General features: G+C 36.5%; 6 protein-coding genes across 15 annotated transcripts; 3 read left to right on the plus strand and 3 right to left on the minus strand.

Moving 5' to 3' along the window:
* Window positions 1-2,252: 2,252 nt before the first annotated feature.
* LOC103844161 (glutamate receptor 3.4) lies at window positions 2,253-6,706 on the plus strand. Of its 4 annotated transcripts, none has more exons than XM_009120936.3 (6): window positions 2,253-2,626; window positions 3,157-3,226; window positions 3,388-3,794; window positions 3,878-5,211; window positions 5,277-5,586; window positions 5,660-6,706. In XM_009120936.3, the coding sequence occupies exons 3-6, from the start codon at window positions 3,464-3,466 to the stop codon at window positions 6,541-6,543; spliced, it is 2,859 nt and encodes a 952-aa protein (XP_009119184.1). In that variant the 5' UTR covers window positions 2,253-2,626; window positions 3,157-3,226; window positions 3,388-3,463; the 3' UTR covers window positions 6,544-6,706. The 4 variants fall into 4 exon arrangements, with proteins under 4 accessions (XP_009119184.1, XP_009119183.1, XP_009119186.1 ...); XM_009120935.3 differs by having other exon boundaries at window positions 2,254-2,626; window positions 3,157-3,271; XM_009120938.3 differs by lacking the exon at window positions 3,157-3,226 and having other exon boundaries at window positions 2,254-2,626.
* A 37-nt stretch (window positions 6,707-6,743) lies between these two features.
* Window positions 6,744-7,810, minus strand: LOC103844160. The gene is made up of 3 exons (XM_009120934.3): window positions 7,614-7,810; window positions 7,217-7,296; window positions 6,744-6,977 (listed from the first exon to the last, which is right to left on the minus strand). The coding sequence occupies exons 1-3, from the start codon at window positions 7,722-7,724 to the stop codon at window positions 6,908-6,910; spliced, it is 261 nt and encodes an 86-aa protein (XP_009119182.1). The 5' UTR covers window positions 7,725-7,810; the 3' UTR covers window positions 6,744-6,907.
* Window positions 7,811-7,905: 95 nt separating this feature from the next.
* Window positions 7,906-9,080, plus strand: LOC103844158. The gene is made up of 2 exons (XM_009120933.3): window positions 7,906-8,321; window positions 8,647-9,080. The coding sequence occupies exons 1-2, from the start codon at window positions 7,998-8,000 to the stop codon at window positions 8,827-8,829; spliced, it is 507 nt and encodes a 168-aa protein (XP_009119181.1). The 5' UTR covers window positions 7,906-7,997; the 3' UTR covers window positions 8,830-9,080.
* Window positions 9,081-9,152: 72 nt separating this feature from the next.
* LOC103844157 (homeobox-leucine zipper protein HDG2) lies at window positions 9,153-14,915 on the minus strand. 7 transcript variants are annotated; one of them, XM_009120931.3, is made up of 13 exons: window positions 14,726-14,915; window positions 14,362-14,409; window positions 13,039-13,318; window positions 12,837-12,954; window positions 11,967-12,155; window positions 11,310-11,723; window positions 11,123-11,224; window positions 10,841-11,041; window positions 10,573-10,747; window positions 10,226-10,497; window positions 10,057-10,152; window positions 9,618-9,984; window positions 9,153-9,528 (listed from the first exon to the last, which is right to left on the minus strand). In XM_009120931.3, exons 3-12 carry the CDS (start codon window positions 13,284-13,286, stop codon window positions 9,637-9,639), a joined length of 2,163 nt encoding a protein of 720 aa, XP_009119179.1. In that variant the 5' UTR covers window positions 13,287-13,318; window positions 14,362-14,409; window positions 14,726-14,915; the 3' UTR covers window positions 9,153-9,528; window positions 9,618-9,636. The 7 variants fall into 7 exon arrangements, with proteins under 7 accessions (XP_009119179.1, XP_009119178.1, XP_009119177.1 ...); XM_009120930.3 differs by having other exon boundaries at window positions 14,677-14,915; XM_009120929.3 differs by having other exon boundaries at window positions 14,647-14,912.
* A 516-nt stretch (window positions 14,916-15,431) lies between these two features.
* LOC103844156 (peroxidase 1) lies at window positions 15,432-22,640 on the plus strand. Its single transcript, XM_009120928.2, has 4 exons — window positions 15,432-19,469; window positions 19,568-19,753; window positions 19,847-20,006; window positions 20,189-22,640. Exons 1-4 carry the CDS (start codon window positions 19,257-19,259, stop codon window positions 20,593-20,595), a joined length of 966 nt encoding a protein of 321 aa, XP_009119176.2. The 5' UTR covers window positions 15,432-19,256; the 3' UTR covers window positions 20,596-22,640.
* Window positions 22,641-22,710: 70 nt separating this feature from the next.
* On the minus strand, window positions 22,711-24,317 carry LOC103844155 (peroxidase 1). The gene is made up of 4 exons (XM_009120927.3): window positions 23,981-24,317; window positions 23,716-23,901; window positions 23,466-23,625; window positions 22,711-23,275 (listed from the first exon to the last, which is right to left on the minus strand). The coding sequence occupies exons 1-4, from the start codon at window positions 24,191-24,193 to the stop codon at window positions 22,872-22,874; spliced, it is 963 nt and encodes a 320-aa protein (XP_009119175.1). The 5' UTR covers window positions 24,194-24,317; the 3' UTR covers window positions 22,711-22,871.
* Between the last annotated feature and the right edge of the window lie 450 nt (window positions 24,318-24,767).

Raw genomic sequence — 24,767 nt, forward strand, 5'->3', positions numbered from 1 at the left:
AGACCGGCTCAAACAAAATTACCCAAACCCGAAATTTTCCATCTAGTTTCGCTCAACCCATGTCCCCGGCGCGTTCCACTAAATAGAATCCTACATCTCTGAGCATCGATCACTGTTCTCAACCTTCAACGAGGATCGCGAGGAGGAGAGATTCGCCTCGTTTCCTCGGTTGCCGGGGTCTCCTCACGTCGCTTCCGGTGTAGCTAGTTTTCGATGAACTTACTAGTCTTGCAATCTACACTATCAATGAAGTGCAAACGAAAATAGCGGATACGAGACGACTGAGCTTACCAGAAGATCAATCGCCGAAAAATTCCGCTACCACGCCAAGACCGCATACAACAAAGACAACCACACAATCACCCTTGCATAGTACGGTAAGCAGAAAGACGGGTACGGGAAAGCAACCTCTTCTGAATCAGGGAAAGCTCCAAACCTGCAAGTAGATAGCAAACAGCACTACCAAGAATTCAAGTGAACCCACGGTACTGGGATGTGCTGTAAAGCCGCGAGGAGTCACTGAGGAGAAGGTGGAAACAGTTGACAAACTAGAACCACCAAAGCCCCATCTCACGCCGACTTCGAGAACCAAAGTATAAGTATCAAGCTGCTGTTAAAAGGCTGAGCCGGTGACAACGGAACAGCTGAACAAAGAACCAAGAGCTGATAAACACACCGAGAGGACAAGTCGACTCAACCTCGCCGGTGAACCTGAGCTGAAGACGGCAAAAAGGAACAAAAGGAAGAGAGGATGCGACAATGCCTCGGTGAAGCCATAGACGACTCCAGCCAACACCGCATCGCTGCATCACTCCACGCACCACCACTGCTAACACCAACACACGCCGGCGTCGACAGCTAAGCACGGCCCCGAGCTAGACTAAGCCTCCAAAGCTTCCAAGGCGAGGACTGAAAGGCTTCGACGCTTCAAGACGCCAGGAAGAAACGAAAACCCACAAACCACCGCCGCTCGACTGCAGACCGGATCTGAAGCCCAAACCGCCCACTCGCCACCACTCGCTACAAACCCTACAAACGGCAAAAGGGGGCCGATTGCGAAACCCTAAAAAGCCGACTCCGCCACCGGAACCCACACCACTCACCGCCTCCAGGCTCCACGACCGAGCAGAACTGCGCCAGAACCGGAGCTCCTTGCGCACGGAGACGAGACTAACGAGACTCCCGACGCACAACCGCGAAGAAAACGAAGAGGGAGACAAGACCATGGCGAAGCAAAAGACAAACGAAGAAGGCGGGAGAAGAGAGGCGCCTCCGGCGTTGGCACGCGTTCGGACGCGCAGCCGGACGCCGGAGCTTCACTTATATTCGATCGGACTCGAGAGAGAGTTTAGATAGGAGAGAGAAACTGGTTCAAGTACGGTATTTTTCCCTTCCAGGCTGATAATATCTCTTGGCTCAGGCTGATAATATCTCTTGGCTCTTGTTTTAAGTTGAAATTAATTGGCAAACATTGAGGAGAAGTTTCCCTTCTTCAAGCAACTAGGTTGTCAATTAGGGCCTGACTGGTTCAAACGCAGCGGTTGCGTTTGCGGCTGCGGGAGTTTGTGGATGCGGGCGGTTGCAGTTTCTAGCGGTTTTAAGAGATTTGTACGACTGGTATTGCAGTTAAAAATTGGTGCGTTTGCGGGTGACTTATGACTGGTTAACTACCAAATGCAGTAATAGTCAAATAATAAATTAACAATATTTACATTTAATATAATTATAAAAATATCAAAAATCATGAAATTATAATAAATATAAAATTTATATTTAGAAAGTTATAATTTTAATTTTTTGAAATTTTTTTGAAATTGTTTTTATTATTAAATTTTATAATATTAATTAAAATATAATAGATATATTTTAATATTTTCATAATTTAAATTTTAAATTTTTTATTAAATATTTTTGCTTTTGTATATATATTTTTTTTTAAAAAAGAAAAAAATTTTACCCTCCCGCAACCGCCTGCAACCGCAAACGCTAGCTGGAGCCAGCTTTTGAATTTATGAGATTCGGAGCGGTTTGAAGCGGTTTAGAGCGATTTGAATGATTGTTGCAAACCGCCGACAACCGCTACTAACCGCAAAAGGTGCGTTTGCGGGTGGTAGCGGGAAAACCAATCGCCCCCTTAATCAATTTTTTTTCTGGCTCTCTTCTCATATTTGAGGAAGAAGTTATAAACTATATTTTCCATAATGATATGAAAGTATTTCAAATAATATTATTAGTATTTTGCAATTGTTGTTTAATGGTTTATAACTTCTTCCTCAAATTTGAGAAGAGAGACAGAAAAAAAAAACTCGATTCTCCAATAGTATGAATAGACAAGAAAAGCATGGATACCCCACCACACCTTGGCCTACGTCCATCACTGACCACTCGAGAAATGGCACTCCCAACAAAAGAAAACGTAAATATGAAACACAATAATAATAATAAAAAGAAGAAAGAATATTTTGATTATTCTTTGCTTGAGCTCGAGTAACAGTTCTCCTGTTCCTCTTCTTCTTCATCTTCTTTTCTGTGTCTCTTTTCCTGTGCTCTACTGCTAACTCACTCGTTCACTCCAGAATATCATATTGATTTCTGATTCAAGTTTGTTGCACGTATTTATTCCAAGGTTGCTTCTTCTTTATTTATAGTTGCATTAATTTTGGTGTACTTTTTTGTTAATAGAGCTTGGATTTGTGAATTTATCTCCTAAAGTTTTGGTCCAAAGATCTCAAAGAAATCTCCTTCAAATATATTAAATTATAATATTCTCCGATAGGAATTTCGTTAAGTTTTATAAAAATAAAGAAAAAGATCGTCGAAATTTCGATATTCATATGGATGTACTATTATACTATTACATCATTCATTCTCCAACCACTCACTGGCCACTGCCATGTTCTGCAGAAAATTAAGGTCTACTTGCTTTTTTATTTTTATCAAAATGGAATATCACCGCTATTATTAGTTTCGTTTATGTTTTAATGATTTGGTTTGTGTGAAGAATAAGTTTTTTTTTCTTTTTAATTAATTGACATATCACTGCCACCACCATACATGATTCTCTCTGTTCATTGAATTATTAATTGCGCTTTTTTGCTTCTTTTTGCAAAACCATCTTTAAGATGGCCCTCTTATTACACTTCTTTTTTTTTTCAGTCCTAGTTTCACATGTAAGCACCAGTCTCCACAGGATCCAAAGGTCTTCTCTATATATAATAGTATATGAGTATGTATCCACCAATCTCTACAGAATCTAAGACCTGATTTCTTGGTTTGTTTGCCTTCCTTTCACTAGATTTTCTGGACCAGTTCTTGTCTTTTTTTTTTTTCGTTGTTAAATCTTGGTTTTGATTCATGCTCCGAACTGACGAATTGTTTATTCTCCAGGTGTCATTTCAACTAATCAAATGATTACATAGGCCCAGGGGAAGAAAAGTCAGTGCTTTTTATTGGATTTTTCTTGATGATGAGAGGAGTCTCCATGGTGAAAGCAATGAGAATTATCTTGTTATGTGTTTCTGTCTTGTGGATCTTTCCAGAGGAATGTGCTGGTAAAAGTAATTTTTCAAGAAACTCTTCTTCTTCTACTGCTTCACCGCCGTTATCACAGACACCAAACTCTGTGAACGTTGGAGCTCTGTTTACTTATGACTCCTTCATCGGACGAGCGGCTAAACCAGCTTTCAAAGCAGCAATGGATGATGTCAACGCTGACCAAACCGTACTCAAGGGTACCAAGCTTAACATTGTCTTTCAAGACTCTAACTGCAGTGGATTCATTGGCACCATGGGAGGTATACACATACACTGCTTCCTCCCTATTTAAGCTAACAACTAGTGTGTGAAAGTGATGATTATGTTTTTTTTAATGGTGTAGCTTTACAGCTGATGGAAACACAAGTGGTTGCAGCCATCGGTCCACAGTCATCAAGCATTGCTCACATGATCTCCTACGTAGCTAACGAGCTACACGTACCTCTCTTATCATTCGCAGCAACGGATCCAACCCTCTCCTCCCTCCAGTACCCTTACTTCCTCCGCACCACTCAGAACGATCACTTCCAAATGCACGCCGTCGCGGACCTCGTATCCTACTCCGGATGGAGACAAGTCATCGCCATATTCGTCGACGACGAGTGCGGCCGCAACGGGGTATCGGTTCTTGGCGACGCACTGGCCAAGAAACGCGCTAGAATCTCCCACAAAGCTGCTATCACTCCCGGTGCGGACGCTACCTCCATCAAAGACTTGTTGGTTTCCGTTAACCTGATGGCTTCTCGTGTCTACGTCGTCCATGTGAACCCTGACTCTGGTTTAAACGTCTTCTCGGTGGCTAAGTCTCTTGGGATGATGGGAAGCGGTTACGTTTGGATATCAACGGACTGGCTACCTACAGTTTTGGACTCCATGGGGGCCGTGGATACGGAGACGATGGATCTCTTGCAAGGAGTGGTTGCCTTTCGGCATTACACAGCCGAGAGTGACGCGAAGAGACGGTTTATGGAGAGATGGAGGAATCTTAGGCCTAAAGAAGGTCTCAACTCTTATGCATTGTATGCTTATGACTCTGTCTGGTTGATCGCTCGCGCCCTCGATGTTTTCTTCAGAGAGAACAACAGAGTGACGTTCTCCAACGACCCGAATCTTCACAAGACAAAGAGTAGCAGTCTTCGGTTATCAGCGTTGAGTGTGTTCAACGAAGGGGAGAGGTTTCTTGAGATCATTCTCGGGATGAATCACACCGGTGTAACCGGGCCAATCCGGTTTGATTCAGAGAGAAACCGGGTTAACCCGGCATACGAAGTTCTGAACATAGAAGGCACAGGTCCGCGGAGAGTGGGATACTGGTCTAATCATTCAGGTCTCTCAGTGGTGCCTCCAGAGACGTTGTATTCCAAGCCTCCGAACACATCTACAGCGAACCAGCGTCTTTATGGAATCATATGGCCAGGGGAAGTGACAAAGCCTCCACGTGGATGGGTGTTTCCTAACAACGGAAAGCCGCTGAAAATAGCAGTGCCTAACCGCGTGAGCTATAAAGATTACGTCTCCAAGGACAAGAACCCGCCTGGTGTTAGAGGCTATTGCATTGATGTCTTTGAGGCTGCGATCGAGTTGCTTCCTTACCCTGTTCCAAGAAACTATATACTGTATGGAGATGGGAAGAAGAATCCTTCTTATGACAATCTGATCAATGAAGTTGTTGCTGATGTAAGTAGCTTTATTATTACTCAAGATCAAGATCACATTCCTTCTTACGTTTTTTCTCTCTGCAGAACTTTGATGTAGCTGTTGGAGATATAACGATTGTTACAAACAGAACAAGGTTTGTGGACTTCACACAGCCGTTTATAGAGTCAGGGCTTGTGGTGGTGGCTCCGGTTAAGGAGGCTAAGTCTAGTCCTTGGTCATTCCTGAAACCGTTCACTATAGAGATGTGGGCTGTCACTGGAGCCTTCTTTCTCTTCGTTGGAGCCATCGTCTGGATTCTCGAACACAGATTCAACCACGAGTTCCGTGGCCCTCCTAGGCGTCAACTCATCACCATCTTCTGGTTTAGCTTCTCGACCATGTTCTTCTCTCATAGTAAGTATAAGTTTCTCTCAACAAGATCAGTGGATTCATAGTGGGAGCTTACTTTTACTTTTGATCTTTTCAGGGGAGAACACGGTGAGCTCATTGGGGAGACTAGTCTTGATCATATGGTTGTTCGTGGTTCTGATCATCAACTCTAGCTACACAGCTAGTCTCACTTCGATACTCACCGTGCAGCAGCTGACATCTCGCATTGAAGGGATAGATAGCTTGATAACGAGCAACGAACCGATCGGTGTTCAAGACGGTACATTCGCTAGAAACTACCTGGTCAACGAGCTTAACATATCTCCTCATAGGATAGTTCCACTAAGAGACGAAGAACATTACCTTTCCGCTCTTCAGCTCGGTCCCAAAGCCGGCGGCGTGGCAGCCATCGTGGACGAGCTTCCTTACATCGAAGTCCTTCTGACAAACAGCAACTGCAAGTACCGGACAGTAGGACAAGAGTTCACACGCACAGGCTGGGGCTTCGCGTTCCAGAGAGACTCCCCTTTGGCTGTAGACATGTCCACGGCCATCTTGCAGCTCTCAGAAGAAGGGGAGCTGGAGAAAATCCACAGGAAATGGCTTAACTACAAGCACGAATGCTCGATGCAGATCCAAAACAGCGAGACCTCTCAGCTTTCGCTCAAAAGTTTCTGGGGACTGTTCCTTATCTGCGGCATCACTTGCTTCATAGCGCTTACTCTCTTCTTCTGGAGGGTGTTCTGGCAGTACCAGAGGTTGCTACCGGATACTGGGGACGAGGAGAGGGCGAGCGAAGTGACCGAGGGGTCTAGATCAGGGAGAGGCTTGCGAGCACCGAGTTTCAAGGAGTTGGTGAAGATTGTGGATAAGAGGGAAGCAGAGATCAAGGAGATACTGAAACAGAAGAGTAGCAATAAACTCAAAAGTAGCCAGAGTGGAGCTGGGAGCTCACATTCTCAACATAGCGAAATTCCTTAAACAGATATAGAGAGTTCAATAATGTTGTTTAACATATATACTTAGGGGGTAGATAAAATTTATCATTAAAGATTTTGTAATAGCAAAGTTCAAGAAACCAAAAGCCAGAGATAAACTTGTAAATCTTATTCTGATACGTAATGGGAGCTCATCTTTATTCACACATCATCAGAGTTTAAGCGAACAGAAATATCAGAAGATGATATTGAAACGGAACTCCAAGTACCAATTTTTTATTAGCATTATGACAAACAAAAAACAAGAGGATATCGTTGATGCATATTGAAAAGAAACAAAACATCAGTGTTGGCAATTACATGCTCAGTTGAAAAGTTCGAAGGAAATAAATAAAAGAGTGATAGCTTTACTCAAGTTTTGCTTCTCTTTTTGGAGGTTCCAAGTCGAGGTACGTGAATGGCTCTGTTGGTTCCTCTCTGAAAAAAACAAAACGAATGGTTCAGGCTCTACCACGAGGAAGATAAAGAAATAATAAAGGCTTAAAGATCAATACTTTATGAATCAGAAAGACAAGAAACTGGTTTTAGCAGGTAACTGAAGAAGCAAGAACTCTTTAACTGTAAATGCAACAACAGAACCAAAGGTTCTGGTTCTGCAGCCTATTATTAATTATCAACAACACTATGAATGTGAAAGAGTAGGAAAATGCACATACCCTGGCTTAGAGCGCATGCAACGGTAGAATAGTTTAAAAGGTCCTGGAACCGTCTTAAACGGGTTTCCCTCTAAAAACGCCTGCAAAATTTACCAAATGCTATAACATAAACAGATCACGAAGAGTGCCAATGTATGAGAATTGCAACAACATTGCCCCCAAACCAAGCAATTTCTAGCTCTTTCAGTTGCAGTTCAATATGACACATCAAATCCAATAGCTGATACAAGCCAGTGGATAAAGGAATTCAACTTGTAGTTCCTTAAGTAACAGAACCCTAGAAAAACGCTAATTTGATTCTCTAATGTTACAAACCTATTACTCATCATCATCCCAAAAATACGAACTTTAAGAGAGATCCAACGAGAAAAACGAAGGAAGGAATAGGTGAGAGAACCTGGACGACGTCCTCGACGCGATCGTTGCAGCGGTGAGCTTTGGGCTCACGGTGACCTTCCGGTAAACCCCATGGACTCTCTCTCCTCGGCACTGGTCTCGTCTCGCTCATCGTTACGTTTCCTTTCTCTCTTTACAGTGCTGGACAATCTCAAATGTAAGTTAAACCAACCATTTGATTAAACCGGTGTATTCTCTCCGGTATACAATCAAATACTGCTTGACTGAACCGGAAAGAAATACGATTTGATTGAACCGGAGATTTATTTTCTGTTATTTATTTCGTACGGTTAAGTAAACCAATAATTAGATCAGTTACATAGTCAACGACGGTTTCGGAACTCTTTAAGAGATTTCGAATCAATCGGAGAAGAAGAAGACGAAGATGGGAGCTTTCGGGAAGCTGATCGACGCGATCCTATTCGTATGCTTCGCTCTGATGGCGGTTATCGGCCCGCTCATCGACGGACAAACGGCGCTTCCCAAATCAATCTTCCCGGCGTTTCTCACCGATCTGAAAACCAGTTACGTCGCCGAGTTCGGAGACTACTTGCTCATGGAGAAGCCGCATTTCCTCGTCGGACTCGTCTGGCATGAGCTCGTGTTCTTGTGGCCGCTCTCGATCGCTAACATCTACGCGATCCTCGCCGGAAAATCGTGGTTCGGTACCACCTGCTTGCTTTACGGAGCTTCCCTCGTCACTTCCATGGTACAATGAGGAGGAACATTAATCACATAATGTAGTTATTATATACAATTATAGTCTATACGTTGATTTTGAGATCTTTATCTTTACAATGCACTGACTAATGAGATTTTGTATGCTATGTGATTCTTGTATCTCAGTGTGAATGATATATAGATTAGGGTTAGCAGTGTTTCTTGGTGGAAAAGATATTTATTTTACTTGCAATGGTGAAACTAGATTTGATCTTGAACTGCATAGTTTTTTTGGGGTGTAATCTATGTTTATATCTGCTCTGCGTTTTTTTGGAGCTATGGTTTGACAACTGTGTGTGTGTGTGGATCTTTAGGCTGCAATCCTGGGAGAGATGATTGGTTCAGGGAAGGCATCTGAGAGATTGCTAATGATGTATGTGCCTTTCATGGGTATTGGGATTCTGGCTGTTCTTCGTGGTTTAGTCTCTAGTTCAACTAAGAGCACTGGATCTGTTGGAAAGAGGTATACTATTATGCCAAGGAGAAAGCTGGCGTAGAAGAGGTGTGTTTCTTATTTGAGATGGTTTTGTCCTTTTTTTTTTCTTTATGCGTCTTTGGATAACTTTGAATAGCTGACCTAAAAAAGGGGTCTGGCCAGGTGATTTCTTGTGGTCTGGTTTCTTATTCTACCATAAGATCTCCTGTTCTGGCCAGGAGAAACCTTGCTTGAGGGTGATTATTTCATTTGATTAGTCTTTTAACTCTTTTCTTTATCACATTGTGTTTGATATTTTGGGATTCTGCTCAAGCTATTGTTCTCTCAGATAGTGTTTGGTTGGTTGGCATCAAATTCATGCTTGAAATCTCTGCTACATAACCTAAATGGGAGCTTTTTGGTAAACCAACTTCCATACGCTTACAAAGCAAATACAAACTTCAAAGTCTTAACTACAAGACAGAAAGAAGAAACACAACTGTGACACAAAAACAAGTTTATGAGCGCATCTCTGACCTTTAAACTTTTAACTTTTCTAATCCAGTATGTTGCAGGGGAAGTCAATTCCCGAACCTCTTAAAACCATTTGCATTTTCACTTGTAAGTATAAAGTTTTTCCACTGCTTAGTTTCAACAAATAAGCAGAGCAAAAACTTAACACTACACACATAACCTTACTCAATGGTCTATCTTGTGAGGTTCGCTCTTGACTCCTCCGCTTAACACCAAAAAAGCTCTCTTCAAACCGATATCTTATTTCCTGCAGGAAGAACCAAACAAGTTTAATCACATTAAGGCCTAACAACAAGACAAAAAAAAAAAAGTCTACAAACTGTTTACTTAAACTACCTAATGGGTGTTTTTTTATTCAAGCAGTCTCACAAGACATAGCAGCTTTGATCCTCTCAACAGTGCAAGCAATCAAATTGTTAACAGTCGCAACAGATCCAAGAGACAGCTTAGCCGTGGGAACCGAGTCAACCAGAATCTGAAAAGCAACGGTCAGCAGCGACCCTCCTTCTCCTCCACCAGTTGCATTACCATCAGGAAGAATAGCAAAACCTGATGGAAGCAGAGCCACATAGTCCGGATCGCCTCCGTTTAGCACAATGTTCATGGCTACAATATCAACCGGAGCATAGATCACAAAGGAAGCTGTAGGATCAGTACAACTCTCTTGTAGAATCAGCATGTTGCTCTGGCTAGAGTTTGCACTCTGTGACATAAAAAAAGATTGAAAAATATGAAAGCCTTGATCATATGAATTATAACAAACAAATCTACTCACATTCACCCGGAGGAGAGAAACACAGTTTCCTGTATCCCTCCCATTAGCAATATGTGCCATTTCTTGAACAACGCCTCCATTAGACAGTATATCCCACTGCAAAAATATCTCATTAAAGACTATGCTCAAAGTTGTTAGTAGTAGACCAGTAGTAACTAAAAGAGTTAACCTCATTTCTTGAATTCTCATCTCTGAGGAAGTCAAAGACTCTCTTTGGAGGAACAGGGATCCAAAAGGAAGTGGCTGCACTAAGAACAATACCCGGAGGCCTTCCTGGATCATCCACACTCTTCCTAGTCATCACTCTAACATCTTCAGCTCCTGTACCAGACAATGTAGTCCATGTGTGAGCAGTTGAAGCACTCACTCCTGCACAAAAGCTTATAACCATTCGCTCCGCCAATTTCAGCATGCTCCTCCTCCCTTCTTGGTTAGTTATCACTACACATTTCATCAAAATTAGTACTATGATTCTAAGAAAGTACTTGTGTACAACAAATAGTATTATGTTTATACCGCCAACTTCTCCTGAGGAAATGTGTGTAGCCATGACGCTAGCTAACCGCTCACATTGGCGGTCGAGAATAGCTACCCAACGCTTAGCACCAAAGGCATGACCAGTACTAACCATGTGTTTATACAAGTCATGAACTCCTCTGTCATCAACTTCCACATGTTCCACCCATGTCACCTGTTACATTAATCATCTCTACTTTTAAAAAATACATTTTGGAATTTACATTTATTTCATACATATAGCTTAATGTTTTTTATTTGTTGTTACCTTAGAGTATCCATTTGGCATTTCTTGAATCAAACATCCAGAAGCTCGCCGCCTGCATCTAACTGGTGGATTAGGCTGGAGACTATCCAATGAAATATCGACAACCGCCCAAGAACCATCTGCTTGTTGTTTACAGTAACGTGCGAAGTAAGTTTCCCGGGTGGGGACTAACGGTGTTGGAACTTGAAACTCTGCACTCATCTGACAAAAGCAGAGTGGTTTCTTGAGTTCCAAGTTATTAGGTTTACATTATTACAAGAGTAAGTAAGACTCAAAACTTACCACTTGCAGAGCTCCATTATAGTTTCCTGAAACCCCAGTCGATAAAACCGCTAATGTCACCGCTCTAGACACCATCCCCGCAAAAACAACCGACCATTGATTCTGCAACACCATATCAATGTTTAAAAAATATCAAACATATAAGAGAAAATTACTAATAATTTATAAAATGAAAAATGTTTATTACCACATCCATGAGAATCTCAACAATGTTGACATGATTCATGATCACAACCGCGCTTTCTCGTGAGGCTTCGGTTCTAAAACCAGCCGGTTTAGGTCCAATCCCTCTAGGAAACGTCCGTGCATATTCTTCTTCGTCTAAAACCAAACTTTTCCACAAAGGCTCCTCCACTTGAGTCATTCTCATGAGCTCTTCCATAGCAGAAACGGCTAAGTCGATGATCAACGGTTTATCAGATTCTGTTGGTGCGGTGATGGACTTGAAGAGATCGGTTGGGTTGTTTCCATAAACATCTCCTCCAAAGTTTCCCATGGCGAGTTCTAAGGGACGTGGAGGAAGTGGAGGTGGAGACATAAGAGGATAGCTTGAGACTGGCTTGCCTACGTATTTGGCTGCGATGGCTGATATTCTATCGATCTAGATGACATACAAGAAGATAATTTGTTTCATATAATATAGTTTTGGATCACAAGAAGAACTTACGTTATATATTAAGTTATCTATTTCTTGTTAGGTTGAGTAAAAGTATGTTTTAAGATATATTATTTCGACTCAGAAATATATGTTTTCAAAATGCTTCAATTATTATTTTATACCATGTGTGGTTAAGGCAATATAGTCTAAGATAAGATCAATTAATATACATATATATATATATACCTCTTCTCTTAAACGAGCATTTTCGAGACGGAGTTGGTGTTCGTCAAAGGACATTTCTCCAATAACCGTTGGACCACCACAGTTAGGACATGAAGCATTTGCAAGAGCCTCTCGATATCTAATGTTGTCTCCTCTAAGCTTTTCGTTTTCCGCCCGAAGATGCGAGTTCTCGTGCCGCTCGTGATGATTCTGCACCAATAAATTCATTTTTATGTTGTCTCCATAATTTTTCTATAATTAATAGTGTTTTTTTTCTTGTTGCTGTTATATATTATTATATAATTAATTTAGAAAACTAATAGTTTCTAATCTGAGTACAATCATGAAGCAACAAAAGGTTCTTACTAAAAGAGGAAAAGTATATATGTATATACTGCACACATGATATATACACTTATGTACACGTTATGTGTTTCACCGTATTTGCATAACGTAAGCACATGCATGAGTCCAAAACGTTTCAATCTATACATTATGGTTCCAACTTAGCTATTAAATGGGCAAGTTGTTTTCAACTAAACAATTTTTCTATGGCTGATTTCGCCAAAAAGATAGTTCGGCGGCCAAAGAAGAACTTTTCAAATTAAGAAAACCAAGTCAATTGTTTTAACTACATTTAAAAAAATCTGCCAAAGTTCTACTAGAATCATTGTAGAAAATTAGAAATCAAACACCAAAAATCCACCCAAAAGCTTGTCATTTGTTAGGCCTATATTATATTAATTAGAAAATTCCCTAATCTTCTTCTAAAATTAATGTGATTGAGATCAGACGCATTATGTAGGTCTAGCCGTCTAAGCATAACATAAGCCTTATATTTATACTTTGATACATATCCATAAGTGTATAAATGATCATAAGTATATATACCTTCATTTGGGTGCGTTTGTTCTGGAACCAGAATTTGACCTGAAGAGGTTCCAAACCCAGTTCACGGCTAAGTTGTTTCCTTTGCTTGTCATCCGGGTGAGGACACTCTTTGAAGAATCTATTTAACAACCAAAATGATGATACTAAATTAAAGGAAAAATAAAGTTATGAACTAAAACATGAAATTTGTGATATGCTATACGCTTCCATCTCCTGGATCTGAAGTTGGGTGTGTCTATGATATCGTTTCTTCTTATTAGGATGATGATTATCTTGATCATTTCCCGATCCTCCTTCTTGATTCTCACTTCCCGATTTAGTATTCGCACTGTCGAATTCCTCGTCGCGAAGAAATCTTTCATTGTTATTATTGTTGTCTTCGTGGTTGTAGTTGTGGTTGTTGCTATCTTCGTTGTTCATAGCTGCAAGAAACATATTTGGCTCGAACATCTTTTTCTTACACTTGAAATTGAAACCAAACCCTAATAAGAAAAAGTAGAAAGTTTAGTCAGATGTTATAAAGAATTAGGGTTTTTTCTTGGATACAAGAATCAAGTCAATAAGAAGAGTAATTTCACCAAGATTGTGAAAAAAATATGGCAATACTTTTTCCACGTCAACAAGTTAATATTTTTGGAGTTTTCTGCCTTTCTTTTTGAAGATCTTACAAAAGGTTTATAGCCTCAAAGAAAAACGACGATTTTGGAGATGCTGGTAGGAATCAAAGGACCCACTAATTGAAAGCAAGAAAGAAGAGCCTTTCGAAAACATCACAATCATATTAATACGTTATTTAATAACCAACCCAAAACAATGAATTTCACATAATACAAATTATTCGAACCTCCCAATCTTTTTGCCATAAAAAATATCCAGCAAGCTAAAATATATTTTCTTGAAACTGATTCATAAATTATATGTAGTGTAGATGGAAATCATTAGATGACTTGATAATGAATTTTTTATTTAGAGAATACCACACTTATATCCAATTTTCTAATAGAATGGTATTGGAATTCACGAGGAGAGAGAAGATGAAAAGAGAAATGTTGGACTCATTTGTTCAAAGCAAATTAAAATGGGCAAGAAGTAGTTATACAAATAATCCTCTCTTTCCTGGTTATGAAAAACAGAAAACAATATAGTATTTGTGAACAAAATGGAATTAAATATACTGTAATTATTAGCAGACTGTTATATTATAGTATAACTAAAATTCTCCAGGAAAAGTATTAATTTACTATCGTTTGCAACTTTTTCAAACAGTTAAAATGAAAAATATTATAGTCTGTGCACGGTGCGATGGACCAACATTGAAGTTATTACACAGCTTACAACCAACGTGACATAAGGCCTGGATGATGTATTTAATTTCTCCAGCTATTTTTATTACCACTACCGTATATAAAGTTTTTTCTTCACAAATAGATGGAATATTTATTATGCATATAAAGTATAAACACGTTTTTTATATATCAAAACAAACGTATAGTAAGAAGAAACTAGAAGAGAATAGAATATAAACCTTTAACCTTCTTCCTCTACTGTTGTCTTCAGAAATACATCTCAATAACTAAAAAAAGAAGAAGATAGTAGTATCAGAAAGTCAGACGGAAAATAGTTATCAATTAATGTTAAAGAATGAAAATTAAGACTAAATAAATGACAAATTCAACATACACGAGATAATTTGGTTCTATAATCCTCATGAAAGTGAGAGTTTTATGAAGAGGCTTAAATATTAGTGTAATGATCAAATACATTAGACAAATGAAAAAGGTTTTGTTATCAATGAAAATATATATTTAACCTGATAAATGATGAGGTTTTCGAGACATACATTGCCAGGAAGACGCGACGAAACCCTAAAGGAAGAGAGAGGAGTATACCATGTGTGGCCTGAGATTTGTTTGTCGGAAAACCAGAGATGGTTTTGTACTGATCAAGCGGTTTTTTGTCGAAGAGTTTGAAAGCTAGGTGTAAATCTTGGAGGAAGAGAGAGGAAAAATTGGGAGAGGAGAGTAATGGCAGAGAGTATTGAGAGGGTGCAATGAAATTAAATGGTGAGAGTGGGACACTTTATTATCATATATACAGGCTTAGAGCATCTCCAAAAGAAACTCTATAACTCCAAATATAGAGTTTTTTGCTCTCCAAAAAGGAACTTCAAAACTTCAAATTTGAAGTTTTGAAGAGTGAAACTCCAAATATAGAGTTTCACTTTTCAAAACTTCAAATTTGAAGTTTCATCTTTTTATTTGCATTTTGGTCCTTACAATTATACATCATATTTATAATTCTTAAATATTTTTTTGTTTATTGTTTTAATCCTTAAAACTTTTATATCTCATAAATATTTCAAATTTGTTATATAAACTTAAGTTTTACACATGAAATTAAATAAAAAAAATTAAAACAATATTTATAATATTTTAAAACTAGAATTAAACAACAAGAATATTACAAAAAACCATAATAAAAACTTATTAAAAAGACACATGAAGACATAATTATTACTCAAATTTAAATATTATAACAACACTAATAGTCTGGTAAATTTGCTCCGGAACCTCCAAAATCTCCAAAATATTGTTCAACAAATTTTGTGTAACCGAAGATGATTGTTGTTGTTGCTCTTGACGCATTTTTCGTATGATTCTTACTTGTTCAGATCGAATGTATTCACGAATATTAACGTCATCGATAGAAGCTAAGTTTTTTAGCAATATTTTATTTTCCTCTTTTATTTCTTTAAAAGCTAACTTTTTTGCTTCATTTTGCAGTCGTAATTCAATCATCTCATGACATTTTTCCCTGCTTGTTGTACTTTCGTTTAAAAGATCAAGGATTTTTTTCGTTTGATGATATCAAACTATCAGCAGACATATTATGAGGATATCCGGTTTCAACAATTTTTGGCTCGTAATCTACAAACAAAAAATAAAGAGAATCATTTCTTACTTCGAAATAGTTGATCATATATGGGAGCATTATGGAAATAATTTTATGCAATAATGTAATATTTGCTTGCAGTTTAATATTTAATTATGTACTTTTATTTATAATTTTATATTTTAGTGTAAGATTTTTTTTAATTAATATTTCTGTAATATTTATATATATGTATTAGTTATTTATAGAAGTTTTATGAATTTACATCAACTATGACAAACATAAGGATCATAGTGTAAAATATAAATAATTTTGAAGTTAGGTTTGAAGTTTTACTTTTGGAGAAGAACACATTGAAACTTCAAATATAAAGTTTTGGAAACTTCAAAATAGAGTTCCTTTTTGGAGATGCTCTTATAGAGAGCGAGGGAGAGGATAGGAGATAATGATACAAATTTTGTTTTTCGTCCAAAAAAAAGTGTTTCAAAAAATATATATATTGTCGACAAAAAAAAAAATAATATATATATATATATATATGTATATATATTATTGTTTATATTATAGTATACTCGGAATGACGGCTAAGGGCATCTCCAACCCTACTCCATTTTCAACTCCAAACATCATTATGGAGTAAAATCTTCTCCAACCCCACTCCATTTTGGAGTAACCCTAACCATTACTTTATTTTGGAGTTGAACTATTTTTATTTATAAAATGGTCCTTTGAATCTTTAATGTTTTTATTTCTTACTTAAATAATATTTAAAATGATACAATAACATGAAAATAGTATATTCCACAAAGGATTCTTTAATAATTTTAAATAAATGCATAAAATAACAGAAAACATAAATAATTAAAGATAAAGTTCCACCTCCGAATATCAAAATTGCAGAAGACGAAAATGTCCGATTTCGAAATTTTCTTGCTCGATTTAGGAATATCAAAGATAAAGAAGCTCATTTTTCATTACGAAATGCATTAGTTGATCATTTGTGGAAAAATATCCTAATACTCATTGTTGAACCCACATATATTATGTATTTTTTAATGATTTCTTGTACTTTTTAATAATAAATATTTAATTCAAATAATTTATATTTTAATTATTTATTGTAAACATAAAATAGTTGGGGTTAATTGGTAATTTTTATAAGTATAAGATTTTATTTGCAATTATTAATAAAATAAAAATGAAATCATTTAAGAAATATTATTTTTGGAGTAGAAAATGGAGTAATACATTGGAGTAAAACCTTACTCCATTTTGGTGTTGCACCATTTTGGAGTAAAAAATGGGGTAATACATTGGAGATGCTCTAAAAGGCCAATAGAGACCACGCTATCATTATATAATTAATATTTATATAGTTCTTTTTTTGGGTCAAAATATACTTATACAGTTCTAAAAGTTTATTAATTTTATAAAATATCACATAATGAAACAACCAAAATAATCTTTGCTTATATAGCTACAAGCCAATACATCATCTCCATGATAAAATCCCTGTTCAAAAATGCGGCTGTCTAGGCGTTTTTCTGAGGTTTACCACAGTGAATATGCCTAAATCGGTGTAGTTAGGTGTTGATCCGCGTAAAATCCGCGTTGACCGCTTAATTTTCGCTTAGACCGCCTAAATTTTTTTTTCGTCCGTGTAAAGTTGAAACACAGTTGATTATTTTTTACTCATTATTGACAGATTTTGTGTAATTATTCATTACTAAATAATTACAATTAGCTATCAAAACAAAAACAAACACATAATTACTTCATTTAGGAATTTTTTCGTACCAATCACACCATAATCTAGATGTTTGACGAATCAAAAAAAGGCTGCTTAAAATTATATATAAAAAATTGTATAATTATGTCTAAGAACATGTGTCATCATGTTTAAAATTAGCTAAATATATTACAAATATATTAAATTGTATTTAAAACTAAGCTCTGCGTAATTCCCGAATATTTTCCGATTTTTTCGGTAACTCTCTAGATCCGAGGTTGCCGTCCAATTAGCACCTAGCGTAGTTTCAAACAAGAGATAAAATTAACCCAAATCTAACATATATATTACGTTTTGTAAGTAATTTAATTATTTTTTTAACATAGATATTAAATTTAGATCACTTTAAACAATAATGTTTTCTTAAATGAAAGTTCTATATAGAAAAAGTTATTTAACTACGTACAATCGATTTTTTTAACTCAGTTAATAAATTTAAGGACTTATCTAGATATATATTTCATATGACAATTAAATATTTATTTTAAGACATAAATTAAATTCGTTATTCTTTAGAGTGCAGTTATGCTATTTAAATACAAATCGTCACTATATAAATGATAAACATTTTAAATTAAATTCATGCATTCATATGTAATTACACTCTTTTTCACGGGAAGATATATAAAGATATTGCATATTTAATTTATTAGCTCTTACATACCAAGGTTAATAAAATAATTAAAAAAATTGTCATATGTAATTTTATAAGTTTTTTAAATATGTACGTATGTAGACATATAGATGGAGCTGTATGTAAATGATAGAGTGGCGAGTAGTTTTTTAGCATTAAATGTTAACACAGAGGCTGCATGGCTTCGGCCATTTACTGCTCTCATGCCTCTCTTGCACTTAACCTCCTCTTCATTTGTACTCTCCATTAACAAAAACTAATAATTCAATACCTAACATTTGAGTTTTTTTCCTGCTACTTACCTAAAAGTTAAAATTCAAAAGAACTGCTACATGTACATACCCAAAAACTGTTATAAACGTCATCGTAGAAAAAAGATATATGGGGGCATCGTGAAGAAAATAAAATATCGTATGTTCATTGTGAACCTGATTACAATTTTGTTTTTTTTTTCTGCTTCCTAGATGGGCCGTAAGACTGTGATCAATTTTAGGCCCGTAAACTAGAGCGGCAAGGCCTAAAGTCAAACACTACCGAGACCAACGAACATTGCTGACGAATATGTTATATATTAATAACCTAATTTTAGGTCGTTACTTGTCCCACAAGAACAGTATATTAAGCCATATGATTTTCCAGTTACTAAATATAGCAACTTGGATGATTTCCTAAAATAATATAAGAACGTGGATTCCACATACGATAACAGTCTATTATAGTTTTATTCAACTTTGAGAGCTAAGAATTTAATAAAACAACTTCCCTAACTACATGTTGTCCAAAGTCAATAACTTTTCATAGAGCAAAAAGATGATTTAAAGATTTCTTATTCGTTGCATGATTTTGAGTTTTTATGCTTAGTGGAGGCCCTGCAATGATCTCCTCCTCTGTCTTTCAAACCTAAATTAAGAAACAGAGAAAAACTGCAAATGGGTTTATGTAAATCCCACTTTGACACTTCTCCATGGACATTTTCAATGTCTCTGGGTGGTGTATAAAAGGCCTGTGAGTCTCTCTTTCATCTTCATCTCCAAGCTAGTTCTGATATTTCTTGGGTAGTACTCAACAAAGAAAACGAGCTAAGAAAAGAGAGAGAGAGAGAGCAATGGCGATCAAGAACCTTCTTGTCCTCACAGTTTTTCTGAGCGTTCTTGGAGTTTCAGTTGCTATTCCGAAGGGTCTTGACCTTAACTACTACAAACACAGGTGTCCGGATGCAGAAGCCATTGTCCGTCGTGTCACGGTTCAATATGTTTCTCGCCAGACGAGTCTTGCAGCCGCTCTTCTAAGGGTGTATTTTCATGATTGTTTTGTTAGAGTAAGCTCTTACTTCACTTTTTTTTTTTTGCGTTTGTAAGTCTATAACAATGGGTATATGAACAACAATGCTAACTATGTTATGATCCATGCATATAGGGATGTGATGGTTCCGTACTTTTGAAATCTCCAAACAAGGACGCAGAAAGAGACGCTATCCCTAACTTATCTCTTAGAGGATATGAAGTGGTAGATGCTGCCAAGTCAGCCCTAGAAAAGAAGTGCCCCGGGGTGGTTTCTTGCGCTGATGTTCTTGCTTTAGTCGCTAGAGACGCTGTCTTAGTGGTAATATTTTTGCACTTCACTGACTTTTTTCTCATTAAAAAAATTTAAATAAGAGTACTATATATAGCTAACTTTCTTATGCTTTTTTTACAGATCAATGGACCGTGGTGGCCAGTTCCATTGGGCCGGAGGGATGGACGCATCTCAAGAAAATCTGAGGTTAATTTACCATCCCCATTCGCCGGAATAGCTGCACTGAAAAAGAACTTCTTCGACAAGGGTCTTAACACTAAAGACCTTGTCGTTCTCTCAGGTATGGCATTTTTGGAGTGTTTAATAGGGCGAAATCTTAAATTTTGAGGTTATAAACATTTAGTAAGAGTTTTAATAATTTGAGAGTCTATTTCTATGTGTATAACCTTTACAAGTTTTGTGGGTTTATTTCTGTGTACATAACCTCTAAACTTTATTATAATGGTTTATTTTCTTGTGCAGGGGCTCACACCATCGGAATCTCTAACTGCGGTCTCATAAACAGCCGTATCTACAACTTCACCGGGAAAGGTGACTTTGACCCTTCTATGAACCCTAGCTACGTTAGGACATTGAAGAAAAGGTGCAAGCCAACTGATTTCAGGACATCAGTGGAGATGGACCCAGGCAGTGTCAAGAAGTTTGACTCTCACTACTTCAACATTGTATCTCAGAAGAAGGGTTTGTTCACATCTGACTCAACACTTCTCGATGACCCTGAGACCAAAAGGTACATTGACACACAGGTTGCTACCGCTGGATCTTCATTCAACAAAGATTTCTCCGAGTCAATGGTTAAATTAGGTTTCGTTGAAATTCTCACCGGGAACAAAGGAGAGATCAGGAGGAAATGTGCCTTCGTAAACTGAGTTTCATCAAAGCTTTCTCTCTTTCTTTGGATTGTGGTTTCAACGTTGTTCAAACTGTTCTTTCTTTTGGATGTTTTTCCTTGCCTTCAAGTCTGTTTTCAGACAAGAGTATTTCAGTGTCCTTTGTATGATGGAATGTCATGTTTCTTTAACTATCATCTCCTTTATAAGATGCATAAATCATAATCATTCCGCTGCAGACACGACAAATAATCCTCCTCAGTTTTTTTATAGATCATTGGAGCGCATTTAAAAAAAAATCATTGCAGAATTAGGTAGCCATCTGTAATAAAAATATGTTTCCTTTAAACAAGAAAAAAATGATGCTGGTATGATGCTTAAATAAATTCAATTCTCAGGATTCATCTCTACCGGCCCTTTTGCTCTTTGGAAAGACTATTGACTTCTTAAAATATGCAAATACTATATTAGTAATATGTAAGAAAATAGAGATAATAATAACAACTACTTTGTCATGTGTGTTACACAAGTTCATATTCTGGCCTGAATCATCTTTTTTATCTTTTTTTTTCTCTTCCATCGTTTCTCAAACTACATCGTGTGCCTCAATCCTCCTCATCCTTATTAGTTACCCCCCTTAACTTCTAATTTGTCAACAACATACCCTTACAAAACAAATTGTCAACAAAAAGTTATCTATTTGACATATTTACGTTTATCATGGGATAGTATAGCATGACCACCAATTTAGACAACATAATAGTTGATACACAGCCAAAATAATATAAGACATGTGCCTTGTGTATGTTGAGTTTATTTGTATATAGTATTGGTAATATTTTTTTAATATTTGATCATATTATTTATACATATACAATGTTTTTTTGTTTTTATTATATAATTCTTTCCGATGGACCGGATCAATTTTTATTAAAAATTGTGGAACTAAACTATAATTAATATATCATGGATTAATCGGATTGGACATTAAACAAATTATGACACAAAAGTCTTATTTTTTCCACCGTACACATTCTTGAAAAATGTGAACAGTTATGTTTCTACAGTTGAATTATTTTGACATTATCTTTCATATGGTTTTGAAAGGTTTAAGATCAGCCATCGAATTGATACATGTCATTTTAATGATTTTAGTCGTATACTTAAGGATAAATTACATTTTTGTAAAAATTTAAAGTCATTTTAAAATATAACATATAAGAAAAAATATAACATATAAGAAAAATATAACATTTAAGGTTTCCTCATTTTTGTAATTTAAAGTTGTTTTAAATTTTTTTAAATATAACATATAAGGTTTCATCATTTTATAAATTTAAATTCATTTAAAAAAATCAAAATATAACATATAATAAAAAATAGATTTTTTTTATTATATAGTTAATGTGATTGTTTATTTTTTTAATAATATAAAATTAAACAAAAATGAAGAAGTATGCAAAAATTGTTATCAAATCTTTATTATTCATAGTTATTAATTATCATATATATGTTAATCATATTAGGTAATTTTGTAGTTTTTTTTAAAGAAATAATGCATGTTTCTTATATTTGGGTTAATATAATGTTTCTTAATAATTAGATTTGGACCAACATTTGTTTCAATTGATTCTTAAGTTGCCATGTAAGAAAAATTGTCATCTTAATTAAGCCACCTAAGCATGATCTTTTTTTATTTAGTATAAACTTAACGTTACAATTTTTTTAATGATCTTCGATTAATATATATGAGATTTGGAAGGAACTGTCGTCCCGTCTCTGTCAGAGATTCTCTGTGGCATAAAAAAAACATATCACATGTACGTAAAATGACAATTCCAAATCCTGCCGAAATTAATTATTTATTTCATGGCTAAACTTATGTTATCTCAATAAATTAACCCTTCACCAAATATATGTATATACATATATAGATCATGCATTTCTTATAAATTTTGGAACACGATAGGAAAAGCTTAAAAATTTTAAAAGCCTATAATTATTTTAAACTTTTCTATAACCAAATAAGTAAGTCAGCTATTGTACGACCTTTTACCCTATTTCAAGGAAACCAAAAAAAAAAGTATACGACCCGTGCATAATTATTGGTATACAACTATGAACTATGTGACTAGTATACCGATACCGGATGTGGAACAATAGAAAACAGTTGCATTACTAATAATGTCGAAAAGAACATTACAAACGGAGCATACTGAACTGGAGCAAACATAAAGATAAGAATGAAAACATTGAATCATAAAGTAAGCAGAAAACGTTTTAAAACAATAATAATCCAAAAGGGACATCGCTAATTAGTTCACGAAAGCGCATCTCTTTCTGATCTCACCCTTGTTCCCGGTAAGGATTTCGACGAACCCTAGTTTGACCATTGAGTGAGCGAAATCTTTGTTGAATGAAGATCCAGCAGTAGCAACTTGTGTGTAAATGTAACTTTTGGTCTCAGGGTCATCAAGAAGTGTTCTGTCAGATTTGAACAAACCTTTCCTCTGAGCCACCATGTTGAAGTAGTGGGAATCAAACTTCTTGACACTGCGTGGGTCCATCACTATCGTCCTGTTATCAGCTGGGTTGCACCTTCTCTTCAATGCCCTAACGTATCTTGGGTTCATCGAAGAGTCAGAATCGCTTTTGCCGGTGAAGTTGTAGATACCATGGTGGATGACACTACAATGAGAGATTCCAATTGTGTGAGCTCCTGAGCAAGAAACCATTTTCATTCAGTTTGGTAACAAAAAGTTGTCAAGTCTTTTTAGATAGCATTCAAGGTGTTTATTAACTCACTTGAATAATTTTTTATTCTTTCACCATTCAAAAACAGTCACATGTGATGTAAAAAAGGGTTTTGATAAATTAATTTAACATTCGATTTTTTTTAATAAACTTACCTGAGAGAACAACAAGGTCTCTAGTGTTAAGACCCTTGTCAAAGAATTTCTTTTTCAGTGCAGCTATTCCTGAGAGTGGGGATGGTAAATTAACTTCAGACTTTCTTGAGATGCGTCCATCCCTCCGGCCCAATGGAACCGGCCACCAGGGTCCGTTGATCTACAAAAAAGCATAGAAAATAAGTTTTAGTGCGTACTATTATTACAACAGTTATGTAATGAGAAGGACCGGTCCATTATGAATTGTTACCACTATGACGGCGTCTCTAGCGACTAAAGAGAGAACATCAGCGCAAGAAACAACACCAGGACACTTCCTCTCGAGCGCTGACTTGACAGCATCTACCACTTCGTAGCCTCTCACGGACAAGTTGGGGGCAGCGTATCTTTCCGTCTCATTATATGGATATTTCAGAAGAATGGAACCATCACATCCCTATTTGCATGGATCATAACAAGAGTTAGAAGTGTTTCATATATATAATCCAGAATGTGTCTCAAAGAAGCAAACTTACTCTAACGAAACAATCATGAAAATGCATCCTAAGAAGTGCTGCGGCAAGACTTGGCTCGTGAGAAACATATTGAACTGTGACACGTCGGACAATGGATTCTGCGTCTGGACACCTGTGCTTGTAGTAGTTAAGGTAAAGACCCTTAGGATGGGCAACTGAAACTCCAAGAACGCCAAGAAGAATCACAAGGACAAGAAGGTTCTTAATTGCCATTGTTCTCTCTCGTGTCGTTAGCTTTGAGGAGTATTAGCCAAGAAATATATATGAGGAGTTTTGTAGATGAAGAAGGATACAATCACATGGTTTTTATAGATAAACAAAAGACGTTGAAAAGTTATACATGTGGAGAAACGTTAACTCGAATTTAAGAAAAGTTACATGCAGTAACATTGCACATTTTCAATGTTACATGCAGTAATAGTGCACATCTTTAATGTTATACATGCAGTAACATTGCACATCTTCACACTTGATGATTGTATTTTTCTCAGAGAATTAATATATCTGATAAGGCGGGTGTGGATCACACGATTCCCTTATTACTCCGACATATAGAGGTCAGGTAATGGCACGGATAGGACAGTAACAGTCAGTCACAAGATAAACTAACGACCAAGTCCACACTATTAAATTTAAAGTCAATTGTTTTGCCATTATAATAGAAATGTACCTTTGGTTTAAAAGGGAGGAATGAATTATTGAGTGAATATGACATGTTAAATTACAAAAAAAATATTTATAAAATGGTCCGCAGTTTTGCAAAAGTGCTTGTAACTTTCAGTTTAAC

Source organism: Brassica rapa, chromosome A10 (assembly GCF_000309985.2).
Source record: "Brassica rapa cultivar Chiifu-401-42 chromosome A10, CAAS_Brap_v3.01, whole genome shotgun sequence".
NCBI classification, from domain to species: Eukaryota; Viridiplantae; Streptophyta; class Magnoliopsida; order Brassicales; family Brassicaceae; genus Brassica; species Brassica rapa.

Coding starts and splice junctions, on each gene's coding strand:
- LOC103844161 (XM_009120936.3), top strand. CDS start 3,464: ATGATGAGAGGAGTCTCCATGGTGAAAGCAATGAGAATTATCTTGTTA. Junction 3,795..3,877: donor ATTCATTGGCACCATGGGAG/GTATACACATAC, acceptor TTAATGGTGTAG/CTTTACAGCTGATGGAAACA. Junction 5,587..5,659: donor GACCATGTTCTTCTCTCATA/GTAAGTATAAGT, acceptor TGATCTTTTCAG/GGGAGAACACGGTGAGCTCA.
- LOC103844160 (XM_009120934.3), bottom strand. CDS start 7,724: ATGAGCGAGACGAGACCAGTGCCGAGGAGAGAGAGTCCATGGGGTTTA. Junction 7,297..7,613: donor GCGTCGAGGACGTCGTCCAG/GTTCTCTCACCT, acceptor TAAATTTTGCAG/GCGTTTTTAGAGGGAAACCC. Junction 6,978..7,216: donor TGCATGCGCTCTAAGCCAGG/GTATGTGCATTT, acceptor TGTTTTTTTCAG/AGAGGAACCAACAGAGCCAT.
- LOC103844158 (XM_009120933.3), top strand. CDS start 7,998: ATGGGAGCTTTCGGGAAGCTGATCGACGCGATCCTATTCGTATGCTTC. Junction 8,322..8,646: donor CTTCCCTCGTCACTTCCATG/GTACAATGAGGA, acceptor GTGGATCTTTAG/GCTGCAATCCTGGGAGAGAT.
- LOC103844157 (XM_009120931.3), bottom strand. CDS start 13,286: ATGTTCGAGCCAAATATGTTTCTTGCAGCTATGAACAACGAAGATAGC. Junction 12,955..13,038: donor CAGATCCAGGAGATGGAAGC/GTATAGCATATC, acceptor GTTGTTAAATAG/ATTCTTCAAAGAGTGTCCTC. Junction 9,985..10,056: donor TTTCTCTCCTCCGGGTGAAT/GTGAGTAGATTT, acceptor TTTATGTCACAG/AGTGCAAACTCTAGCCAGAG.
- LOC103844156 (XM_009120928.2), top strand. CDS start 19,257: ATGGCGATCAAGAACCTTCTTGTCCTCACAGTTTTTCTGAGCGTTCTT. Junction 19,470..19,567: donor TTCATGATTGTTTTGTTAGA/GTAAGCTCTTAC, acceptor CCATGCATATAG/GGATGTGATGGTTCCGTACT. Junction 20,007..20,188: donor AGACCTTGTCGTTCTCTCAG/GTATGGCATTTT, acceptor TTTCTTGTGCAG/GGGCTCACACCATCGGAATC.
- LOC103844155 (XM_009120927.3), bottom strand. CDS start 24,193: ATGGCAATTAAGAACCTTCTTGTCCTTGTGATTCTTCTTGGCGTTCTT. Junction 23,902..23,980: donor TTCATGATTGTTTCGTTAGA/GTAAGTTTGCTT, acceptor CCATGCAAATAG/GGATGTGATGGTTCCATTCT. Junction 23,276..23,465: donor AGACCTTGTTGTTCTCTCAG/GTAAGTTTATTA, acceptor TTTCTTGCTCAG/GAGCTCACACAATTGGAATC.